At 30.8% G+C, this 12,863-nt stretch overlaps 1 protein-coding gene and 1 long non-coding RNA gene across 2 annotated transcripts; both read left to right on the forward strand.

Moving 5' to 3' along the window:
• Window positions 1–2,584: 2,584 nt before the first annotated feature.
• Window positions 2,585–4,836, forward strand: LOC105435863. Its single transcript, XR_969819.2, has 2 exons — window positions 2,585–2,920; window positions 4,609–4,836. It is a non-coding gene; the product is annotated as an uncharacterized LOC105435863 (long non-coding RNA).
• A 4,163-nt stretch (window positions 4,837–8,999) lies between these two features.
• LOC101206312 (eukaryotic translation initiation factor 4E-1) lies at window positions 9,000–12,344 on the forward strand. Its single transcript, XM_004147349.3, has 5 exons — window positions 9,000–9,470; window positions 11,180–11,345; window positions 11,497–11,622; window positions 11,783–11,848; window positions 11,927–12,344. The coding sequence occupies exons 1-5, from the start codon at window positions 9,172–9,174 to the stop codon at window positions 11,975–11,977; spliced, it is 708 nt and encodes a 235-aa protein (XP_004147397.1). The 5' UTR covers window positions 9,000–9,171; the 3' UTR covers window positions 11,978–12,344.
• The last annotated feature ends 519 nt before the right edge of the window (window positions 12,345–12,863 follow it).

The following is a 12,863-nucleotide window of genomic DNA, read 5'->3' on the forward strand; positions in this document are numbered from 1 at the left end:
GAAGAAAAAAATTAACGGTTTGACAACCACTCAATTACATTTTGAAACAATGAATTTATAAAATAATGTTGTTTATGATAAATACTTGAAATCAAGTTAGAAAAAATGAGCTTTAATAAGTGTTTAATGATTAATCTCTCTCTAATTTATATATATGTTGAGTGATAATATTCAATTTGTTTTTACTTAATAGCTTAAGTTTTTGGGTCAGTCGGTAATTTAATATGATATTTTCTTTCTCAATTAAATTGATTTCTACTTATTGGGTAGTTCTCAAACAATCTCTCAAGATTATGACTTCGTCGACTATTGTTTAATTTACAATAACGGGAATTGGAATGAGAAGCCCATTCTAAAAAAAAAAAAAATTATTTTTTATTATTTGTTTATTGAATTATCCATATAGAAGAAATAGTGAAAGCAAAATTCTAGTTTTATGCTTTCAACGTTTTCAACCTTTAAGTTTAAAATCTAATGTGGAGAATTAGGATTAAGGTGTTAAAATAGAGTGGTTTGGAAAAATATTGGTGAAAATAGGAAACCACCACATGACTAACTTCTAATATCTATTATGTTTGCTATCTCTCCCTCTCACTAACTATATGGCTCTTGTTCTTGGTAAACATCTTGCTATTGCTCTCGTTTTCATTGAATATCTTGTTTTTGCTCTCTGCCTTATCTTTCCCTTCCTCTCTTTCAAACTCTCTCTGTTCTCTTCACCCTAGTTTTCTAGTTTTTCCTCCCTCTCACCAAACTCTTGCTCTTTGTTATATTTACTCCACCTCTATCTACAAAAACACCTTTCACACGCTTAAACTTCCGTTATATGCAATAATCCTCGATTGAACTCTATCAAATAAGTGGTGTGCTCTAATAAAACAAAAGTTAGTCTAGATAAGAATATGACAGTAGTATAGATAAGTACTATTTGAGGTGAGATTCAATCAACATTTATTCAACTAAAAGATTATCAAACCAAAGTCTTATGTGTTGATATAAGTGAAGACAACTACAAGAGACGATGTTTCAGCACTAGGCAAACTCGAGCAGCGTTGAGTTGAAGGCTTAAAATAAAGAATAATCATGGACTCGGGCACGGGTAATCGGGTAATCGGGTTAATATATGGGCATGCATTTTGGGGTGGGGATAAAAGGGTGTGAAAGTGAGGTTTTCAGCCAAAGTCAGGTTGAATAAGAAGGGTGTCACCGCAAGTAGAGACATATGGGCGATGAGGTCGCCGGTTGTGGTCCGATCGATGAAGTTTATCGAAGAAAGCAAAATAAGTTTTTGTCTGTTTAATAATTAGTGTGTTAATGAAGAAGTACACTTCCTTTGTTTGCTTGTCTCTGTTCTGTTACCATCCAACACCACACCTTTCTATCTATTCATCATTACTTACCATCCTTTCCTATCAAAACATTCAAAAATAAAATAAAATAAACCTCGTTTCCGTGTTTGTGTTTAGTAGTCAATTTGAATTTTATTCTATGTGTTCCTATATTTGTTGATTATGGTGTGTATTTATAAACTGTTATCAAATTCTATGAATCCAATGAACATACATTTTGAATATAATATTTTATATTTTCATTCTAAAATTATAAAAAAAAAATCAATTTTAGCCCAAAAAGAAGATAAACTAATTGTAGGAGGTTTGGAAAGACCCTCATATGCGAAAATAAGCTCAACAAAATCAATGGAGCCGGTAAAGAAAATTTTTATGGAGGGGCATGCCAATGGCAAAAAAAAGCTCATAGGAATAAATAAAGATGGAAGTAAGCTAAGGCAATAATACGTGAAAGAGACTAGCGATCCAAATGTTCTATTAAATTCATCATACACGAAATAGTATCATAATTGGCAAAAACATAGCCTAAAAAATAAAAAGACTTTTCATGTATCACGTTGTTAAAGCAATAAACGAAAGGTTCTAATATCTAAAATATTCAAAATTTCATGTCTTAAGAAAAATATTATTAATACTTTTTTTTTTACTAACATATATAATCAAATTTCTAATTTCGAGATTGACGATGATAAGATCTAAGATAGAAAGAAAGGGAAAAAAAAAAGAGTATATTAGCATACAACTCAAAGGAAAATGTTTAAAAAAAAAACTTATAATAGATTGATGAAGAGTTACATTAAGATTGTATGGGGAGGGAAAAATAGAAAGCTCCACTGAGTTTATACAAAGGCTTAGGGATTCTTTTATTTAGGCTTTATATACACGCTTTGGTTATGACCATTTACAATCTAACTTTCACACAACTCATCATACCCATTGTAGTTATTAACTACACGAGTGACCAAACTTTTTTTACCAACAAATATTATGAAAGTAAAATACTTCTCTCAAATTTTCATTCGTAGGAGTTAAAAGAGTCCCCCATTTATTTAAATTTAAGTGCTTAAATTTTCATTTTGCATTAGCTTGGTTTCACAATTTGCATGGTGATGTTATGCTGATTATAAAAAAGTGACTTTCTAGTAATGGATGGGGTTATAATTTGGGCAAAAACGGTGCGTTTTGTCTTAAAAGGAAAAAAAAAAAGAGCGGGGGATTTAATTTAAAAAGGAAGGGAAAGCAAAAGAAGCCGCCACGTAGGAATGAAGAAAAAAACAACACCAATTGCCAATTGCCAATTGCCCTCCGTCTGTCTGCCTGTCTCTGTTGCTTTGTCTAGGAGGTCGTGCGGTGTAACAAAACAACCCCACTCTCACCCCCTTCTTCCCCGATTCTTCAATCCCCATTTTCCTTAAACCTCGAATCCCCTTCTACCCTTTTCATTTCCTTTCCCTCTGTCATATTTTAGGGTTCAAAATGTTCTCCTCTCTTTTCCAACCTCAACTCCTATCCAATCATGCCGTTTCCTCCACTTCTTTGGACTTTATTAAGCGCCGCTTCATACCCCCAAGGTACTACTTTTTCTTTTTCTTTTTCTTTTTTCTGTCTTTCGATTGACTGCATTTGTTGTTTTCTTGCTCTTGTTTTTCGGATTCTTACTTACTTTTTGTTTCAAAGTTGGGATTTTGGGGTTTTGGGGTTTTGGGTTCTCGTTAGGTTTCTTTGTTTTTTTGGTTTTTAAAGAGGATTTGGTTTATTTGAGGTTTAACTTTTTGATTAAATGGCAAGGATGAAGAGAAAGTTGTTGCAATTGTAGTTTGGCGGAGTGCTTATAACATTTTGTGTGTGTGGATTTATGGTGTTTTTTTTAAAAAAAAAAAAAAAAAATTATATCATGATTTCTGTTTGTTCATGTTTGAAATGCTTGGAGCTGAATTGGGTGTTGAATTTAACCATTTTTGTTGTTGTTGTTGTTGGTTTTGGTTTCTTTGATTGATGGCATTGCACATTCGGGGTTATCTGCCCTACTGCTTTCTGATTGTATGAATAATTTTTTATGCTCATCTTTAAAAGAAATATGGGGTTGCTAGGAGAAAACCATGTGATTGGTTGGGAATTGGGGCAATTTCTACCCACCTTGCTTGTAAAGCTTCAGACGGACTCCAAAGTCTATGGAATGGAATAGTGTGATGTCCCAAGACATATTTTGTTTCTCACTGCAGTATTACCTTGTTGGGTTTTCTGTATTGTGTCATAAATTTTGGAGGGCTTCATTTACAAAAGGCATTTGAGAGTAGAGATGTAGTTTTTCTTATTTCTTTCTCATCTTAAGCTACGTGCTTTTATGTATTAAAGTATAAATATGACTAAATTTACCATAACCCATCCCACTTAAGTTTTTAGGTTGTTTGGTTTCATGATTGAACATGGTTTTAGAGCAAAAAGTTCTGTTGTGTTCATCGAACTAACGTAATTTCTTCCCCACTTATCATTGGTTTATACTTCAATGGACTTTCAACAATTTTGCAACCTCACAAATGAAAGGATTGTTAAAGTATAAATATCATTAAATTCACCATAAGCTTAGGCTTTTAGGTTGTTTGGTAATTTAACATCTTGGGCAGGGTTGTTTTGTTGTGTTGTATATCGAAGCTATAGATATATTTCCTTCCCCCCTTTCCTTCAAAAAGTGGAAAAGGAAAAAAATCCTACAAAGGGGAAGTTTCTTAGTACATTTGCTGGTTAGAGTCATTATTTGAAGATCTGTTTTACTGCTAATTTCAAAAGTTTTAAGCCATTGTCTTTGGTTAATTTTCTTATATAACTTTTTTACAAGACTAGGAGCCATACGGTTTCTCTTCAGAGTAAAATTGCTGATGAATTAGTTGTTAAGGTCTTACATGCTTAAAGGTATTTATGATGCTAGAAAAGATCAATGGTTTGCTTTTTGGTCCTTTGTTAGGTTTTCTTAGCTTGTGTTGCAATTGTCCACTAGATCTTATTTTACCTGACTAAAGTTCATTTCATTACTCTAAGAAGTCATGGGTTCAATCCATGGTGGTGATTTAATATCTACTGGTTTTCTTGATACTCAAATGTTATTTTTTTTGTATGTCGTCTGTATTTCTTTTTTCCCCAAAAAAACTGCCAATAAATGTTGTCATCTCGTTTCCCATTACAGTTCTCCATACTTTAGAAGTGCTTTGATGAAGTTCATCTTTCTTGAACCTCAAATTCTCTGTATTTCAATGTGTGGTAGGTTGAGACACGGAAGCCATAGTTGGTGTAAAGATTGATGCAGTTTGTTGAGTGATTGGAAGGCAGAGTTAGGGGATTTTGTGTATGGTTTAATATTTCAGGTTTGGCAGAGGGAATGAAGCCATTGGTCCGCTGAGCATAGTGATGTATGTAATAACATTGATATTTTTGTAAATTGATCTGATTTCTTCATTTCAATTTCAATTTCCATATCTTCTTAATCTTTTCAGCCTTTTTCTTTGCCCACTGTTTATCAAAATGCCTGATTTAAGGAACTGGTCGATTTTCCGCACCATGATTCTACTGTCAACCTTGACGAGTCAGAAGACTCACTCGACACAATGCGTAAATTCCATCAAACGCATAATATGGATTTCCTCATTTAATATCAAATTTATTTTAGAGTGATTATAATCATCTAAGGTTACTTTCAAAACTTGCCTATTTGTGGCATTTTAAGTATCCACTTAAATGGGATTTACTCATTTCAATCGACTTATTTCGAACTTATACGTGTGGCTTGTATGCCATTCGAACCAGCCTCGATCATGCATGTTGAATCTTGGACCAAAAGTGTGAACTCAAAGTCTATATCTTCGTGTGTATAATGGTTGTTATTGCAATTTTTTCTTTGTACTTATGTTGGACGAGGCAGTTGAGCCTTGTATCTATTTTGGCGTTATCACTGGTTGTAGCTTTGGAAATTAGAAAGTACGACTCTGTAGTTTTCAATTATTTGAAAATTTTGCTTCATAACACATTTTCTCATGGTTGGTTATTTGATATATAAAAGTAATTAGTGTATCAAACTTAATATGTATTGGTACATTACAAGTAATTAGTGTATCAAACTTAAAGTGAGTTTAGTTTTATGGTATTTTTATTTCAAGAAATTAGATACAGTACACGACTTTCAAGTCTCAACTCATCCCAAATTCTACTTTTGAGTTTCAAACTCGTCCCAAATTAAATGACATGTGATTTCATATATTAGGATGTGATTTCATATATTAGGTTTTTGTATCTATTGATACAATAGATCTCATAAAGTAAATTTTAGGCAGTAGTTTGTATATTTAATAACAAAAGTACTTAATCTTAGGCAGTATGTATATTTAATAACAAAAGTACTTAATTTTAGGCAGTAGTTTGTATATTTAATAACAAAAGTACTTGATGTTGACTAGCTTAAATATATGTACTAACTATATTTTTGTAATTTATGAAATTAAAAACAATAGTTTACATGATAATTTAGAGAATCACAACAATTAAAGGCATTATATATAGAACGTTGGATTAGTCTTACATGTACGAGTATATACATATATTTGGTCTAACTATAAAAAGATTGATATGTACTCTTTCTTAGAAACTTTATGTGTTTTATAATATAATCAATTAAACTATATTTACAAATAATAAAATAGGATACCGTTCGAGAATAAGTAAGTTGAAGTTTAAAATCTCGTTTCAACATAATAGTTTTTAAAAATTGTAAAAACAACAAATAAATTCACGTCACACATCCTGGTAAGATAAATTTATGAACCATAGAAAAATAAATAAAAATATTTATAAATGTAATAAAATATCATCTTAAATATATTGTAATTATGAACCGTAGAAAAATAAATAAAAATATTTATAAATGTAATAAAATATCATTGTAATATTTTGCTAGCTTTGTAAATATTTTTTAGGGTTGTTGAGGAAAATAATAAATTATGAGTTTTACTTTGAGAAAATAGCATAGCTAAATTTAAATTGTTAGAATAGCAAAACATGAAAAATAAACAAATAAAACATTCCCTCAAATGCCTTTATCCAGTATGAAAAATATAATTATTAACCTAAATTTCAAATACGCTGTAATTGAAATAACTTGTCCTATATAAATTTTTTTTTTGCAAAAACATAAAAATTAGAAAAGTTGTCATTAATGGAAAGCTTCACCTCATGCCCGCAAAATTTAAAATCTATTTCAACGTCCAACAGATGCAATTCATTTGAAATGAGTAATTACAAAATTGAGACACATTAATCCAAGAGTTTGACTATACACCTGTGGAACAACCATAGCTGAAAGCTTCAAGTTGAAAAAGGAAACATTGTTGATATTATAATAAAGTTGAAATCATGAAATTATACCATCGAATTCAAAATTTATATACATCTTAGCATATGTGAGTTCGTTCACTCAAATCGGTTCATACATTCAATATTCATTTGAGCTCTTCTCTCTTGTTTGCAAGAAAAAAATTCTCTCTCACACTGTGTTTGTCTCTTGTCGGCTATCCCTCTCTCAATCTCTTTCTTTTCTCTAATAAAACCTAGAAGAAGAAGATTCAAATAATTACAAAAATGTCATTGAGGCATAATTAAATTCTAAAATTTAAATTAAAATTGTTATTAAAAATATATATTAAAATTTAAATTCAGTTTTTTATTAAAAGTATATATTATGTATTATTTAATAAATTGTTTAAAATATAACAAATTTGAAAATCTTGTATATATATTTGTCATTAGCATAAATCAAGCAACAAAATAGCAAATTTAGTTAAAATTTACCAAATTTGAATGTTGTTTGCAAATTAAATACATTGTTTTAATAAAAGACGCACAATAAATTATTATTATTTTTAAATAAAAATCAATCAATACTTGCAAAAATGAAAAAGTAAGTTATAATAATTAAATGCATAACACATTATTATTTGCAAAAATGGCAAAAACGACGCCTAACTCATACATCAATAGGTAAAATATCACAAATGCCCTCGTTACTAATATACGTTTGATACACTTCATACACGTCTTATACATCTGATATCTTTTGATACACCTGATACTTATTGATACACCAAATACATTTGATTGATACACTTGATGTTTTATACACTCGATACCTTTTGATATACACCTGAAACATTACTAATATATGTTTGATACACCTGATGCACTGTATATATATTTAGTATTCTTCACTTATACAATTGATTGATTAAATGCATTTGATATGCTTGAAGTCCTACTTATACACTTGATATACGCTTGTAAACTTGATTCATAAACTTGATAATGATTCACTTTACTAATATGCTTTAACAATATATTGTTGATATACTTGATAATGATACACTGAGTTACATCATTCATATACTTAATAATACTCTAATGAACTGCACAAAATTTGAAAAAAACAAAAAAATCACGTAGTAAGTATATTAACCAACTAATACATATAATATAAGTATATCACATATAAAACTGAGTCAAAATAAAATAAAAGTAAAATTAATGTAAAAATATAAAACAAAATAATTTATAATTAGATTCAACTCAAAATACACATCGAATAAAATTAAAAAAAAAAAAATACAAATGAAGTTAAATTACTCCGATCAACAACCACTATATTTTATATTGCTTGATATTCTAAAATTAAGATTAAGACATGAATAATAAATAATTTTTCCAGTATAAGAATAAACAAATAATCAGGGCCTTAAAAAGTTGGAAAATAAATAAATAATGAGTATGACATTATTAAAAAGAGAAAAATATCAAATACGTTATTGAAGGACAATTTAGAAATAATGACAAATTTAAGATAGAGAAGTAAATTTTTTGCCATGTTTGTAAAATTTTAAAATAATGTGCTATAACTAATATATCATATTCTCAAAATGTTATTTTACCAATTTTCTATCACATTTTGAAATACAAATTAAAATAACTATATATTGTCTAATAAATTTTTTAAAATAATTTAAATTATAAATCATACGAAAATATATTTCCATTATCTTAGAGATTAGAATTCATATTATTTGAATTTAAAATACTATCAAATCTACTGGAAACAATTGAAAATCTTTTAACAATTTTTTAGAGAAAATATTTATTAAACATAAATTTTATGAATTAAATAAATAAATGTTAATTAATATGATTTAAATACTACAAATCTAAAAATTTATTAGAAATTATACGTAGATATTGGAGAAATTTTGTTAATTCCATCAATATCATAAATTAGTTAATATTGCAGGATATTGGAGAAATCTTGTTAATCCCATAAATATCATAAATTAGTTAATATTTTGGAGGTAGGTATGATATTTTGATTGTGTATCTGTATGGTATTGTGTAAGTACACGATATATAAGGAGTATAAATGGATAAAAAAAATCCAAAAAGTTACGTATCTTTAACCAAAATTCTTAATATATTTTAGTTTTTTTTTTCAATTTGTTATACTAAATTTCCCCATTTTCACTATTACCTCTCTTTTTTACCGGTTTATTATTTAAAAGAAATTTTCAATGGGATGTAATAATAATTAAGAAAAAGCATTGAATAATATACATATGAAATATGAACTATGAAAGGAAAGGCGAAGCCCAAGGGATAAAAGGTTTAAAGTTGAAAATTGTACAAAAAGGCCGACTCAAACGCCTAACAGAAATTCCGAGGGCAGTGCCATTCTTCTTCGGTTCTTTCCATTGATTCGATTCTTCAGATAACACTCCATTTCACAAAGCACCGAAAACCGAAAATGGTAGTTGAAGATACGATCAAAGCTACATCGGCGGAAGATCTTTCTAATTCCATTGCTAATCAAAACCCTAGAGGACGTGGCGGTGAGGAAGATGAGGAACTTGAGGAAGGTGAGATCGTCGGCGATGACGACCTTGACTCCTCCAATTTGACCGCGGCCTTAGTTCATCAGCCTCACCCTCTTGAGCACTCTTGGACCTTTTGGTTTGATAACCCATCTGCCAAATCCAAGCAAGCCACCTGGGGTGCGTCTATGCGACCGATCTATACCTTCTCCACTGTCGAGGAGTTCTGGAGGTAGAATTTTATTTTGTTTTTAATTTTCTCTCTCTCTTGCTTTCGATTCTTTTTGTTTTTTTTTGGCGTTTCTTGGTTCGCTTTAGGGAAAATTTAGGAAACTTGGTGAGGTAGAATATTAGGAAATTGAAATTTTGTTATCTTCTTTTTGTGTTTTAGTTGCGTTGATTTACTCTTGTTGTATTTGATTGGAAGTAAGGTAAGACAAAGAAGGGATTATGAATGTGAGGGCTGGAGAGAGGGGACTGTATAATGTAGAAACTTGAAGGAATTTTTATTTTCTTGTCGTGGGTCTTGATTGGATGGAATTTTTTCTTTTGATATTCTTGGTATATGCATGGACCTAGGAGGAACATCTGTGAAGCAATATTTTCTGCTCCTTTTTTTGTATGTATTTTGAAAACCCTCCTTAGGGTTTTGTTTAGGAGCTCTGTTGAAGAATTTATTTTTGACATCCATATAGATTATTTTTTTGAATATTCTCTAATTTGAAATACTTTGATCATGTGTCCGTTGCTAAAACTTGACGATCAGATATCATATCATGAGTTATTCTTGCAATTATACAAACTTATTTTATGAGAGCAGCTACAAAATTAATGGTACTTGGAAATTGCTTTGAATTTATATAAACAGTCACTTCTGCTGATTTATCTTTACTAAGATTCCTCGACCATTGTTCTTCTTTTCAGCAACTAAATTTGGATGAGTTTGGATCATCAATCGTCGTTGATTTCTCAAAACCGTTTTCCCTTATTTCTTGTTTTTCCATCTACGATTGCTGGTTTAGCTTACCATCTTTGCCTCCTTCCTTCTTATTTGCTCTGTTTTGTTGTGGTCACTGATTTCTAGAGCTTTTGGCTTTATAAATTATACTTTTTGAATTAAATATATTATGAGTTGGTCTAGTGGTCAATTAAGGGTGAATGTGTTACGGTTCTCAAAGGAAATGAGTTTTAGCTATGGTGGCTATTGTTGCTACCTACCTGGTTTTAATATTTTGACAGTCATAAAAGTCTCGAGTGTTGATCAGTAAGGAATGAGGATGATTGAGGTGCATTATTGCCTGCCTCCTGGCTTGGACACTCCGCTTGTTTGATATCCATTTGATTTTTGGTTTTTGATAATTGAATTTGTTTTCTAACAATTTCTTTATAATGGTCTTAATCTCTCTCAAGGTAACATTTGAATTTGTAGCTTGATTCCAAGGACAAAAAAAAAAAAAAAAAAATAACTATTTTTCTTTTCAAACCTAGCATGGATTCTGCTAACATCGTTAAAAAGTAGGTAGCGTGGAAGTGGTAGTCATTATATGCTTAATTTTTAGGACCAGAAATAGAAATCAAATGGTTATCAGACAGGGCTTCCTATTTTATCTTATTTTTTACTTTTTAAATGTAATAGAAAATTGTTAAAGCACTTTCATGCGAAGTTTGCTTCTGAAATGTTCCTGTTTTGATGCTTATTCTGCTGCTTCTATTAATTAGTTAAGATCCTTATTTGTTTTTGGATGGTTTGGTTTTAGGGTTCCATTTTTTTACGCCTTCATTAGTTAAAATTGTACATGGTTGTTTCGTATTGACATGTCCGTCATCTTCATGAAAGCTTTTACTGACATACAACACTTCTTCTTTTGCTTGGCTGTTAATTTATCTCTACATTCCTTGTGTGATTGGTTGATCAATTTGTTTGTTTTTCCCTGCTTCAAGTGTTTACAACAATATTCATCATCCAAGCAAATTGGCGTTGAGGGCAGATTTGTACTGCTTCAAACATAAAATTGAGCCTAAATGGGAAGATCCTGTTTGTGCGAGTGGAGGGAAGTGGACTGTGAACTTTTCAAGGGGAAAATCTGATAATGGCTGGTTGTACACGGTATTACCCCGAATTCCATGTTCAATTTGACACATAAGCTGCTTTTTAATTATTATTTTTCTTAAAATTTTAGTGGGAATACACAAGCAAAGGTATTCAAGACTCTATTTTATCATTATTGTTTTTTCTAACAATCAATTATTTCCAACAGCTGCTTGCTATGATCGGAGAACAGTTTGACTGTGGTGATGAAATTTGTGGAGCAGTTGTTAATGTTAGATCTGGGCAGGATAAAATATCGATTTGGACAAAAAATGCTTCCAATGAAGCTGCGCAGGTAATAACCACAAGATCAAGTAATTTATTTACAACCCAGATATTTTCTCCAGCATAATGTACTCCACATCAGTACAGTACTTCATTCTGGCAGTGGCACACACAATGAACTTCATTTAAGTTCAATAAATTTTAACACGTTCTATTTTTTTTTTGGCCAGGCGAGCATTGGAAAACAGTGGAAGGAGTTTCTTGATTACAATGAGAGCATTGGCTTTATATTCCACGTAAGTAGATGCGGCTGTACCAATTTCAGCTTGATCCTTTGTTTCATGTTTCTAATACCGTGTTGTTTCCTCGTTCAGGATGATGCAAAGAAATTTGATAGACATGCGAAGAATAAATATATGGTGTGATCTGTACGGTTTCTAGTGTGTGGCGTGGGAGGAGGATGACTCGTACTATTTGTGCAAAGCATGCTCTGCTGCATCTCGGCATGTAAGGTTGAGCTGTGGCTAGTGGGTACTACCTTTAGTTTCAACCTCCCCTCCCCCGAAACACCAAACACACCACCACCCCAGAGAAAGAGAAAAAAGAAAAAGAAGGGTTTTATTCGGTAAACAATGTTTTTGTTCGATTAGGAATTTGTGGAAATCGCCATTGCGCATAAAACAAAAGCGCCTGAATCTCAGATTCTTGTTCTGTACTTCGACAGTTTTATAGCCAATGAGGTGAAATGGATGCTCTTCTATAATCAACTTCTATTAGCCTAGCTTGGTCTGAGTTCACGTCCCACGTCTTCCTTTTTTTTTTTTTTTTGTTCATTTGCCTTTTCCGATGGGTGAAATAAAATTGAGATTAATTTTTCAAGGTTCAAATTGAGATTAAATTATGTCCGTTTTCAATAACAACAATAACAACTAAGCGGGATGGAATCAAGTCTTGCCAAATGAATGAGTTAAGTTATCTTTGGTTTGCGATAATTATTAGAGTATATTTATTTGAAAGTGAATTGTACCAAGAGTGAATATCTAGTATGAGATCTATTGATTACAATTAAAGACCCTAATCCTTGATTCATTGACTATAACTAAAGCATTCAACTTCACCTTTAAGTGTTGTAGTTTAGTTGATGTATTAATGAATTATTTTACTAAACAAAACTACTAAAAGATTAAATACATTTATTCATTACATTAATTAAGGGTAAATACTTTGTCAAATGTTTTTTAATTATTGTAAAGTTTCAAAGTTGGAAATTTTTAGACCAATTACAAATTGTCATTTACTAAATTAATTATG

The sequence above is a fragment of the Cucumis sativus genome, chromosome 1 (genome assembly GCF_000004075.3).
Source record: "Cucumis sativus cultivar 9930 chromosome 1, Cucumber_9930_V3, whole genome shotgun sequence".
Taxonomy (NCBI): domain Eukaryota; kingdom Viridiplantae; phylum Streptophyta; class Magnoliopsida; order Cucurbitales; family Cucurbitaceae; genus Cucumis; species Cucumis sativus.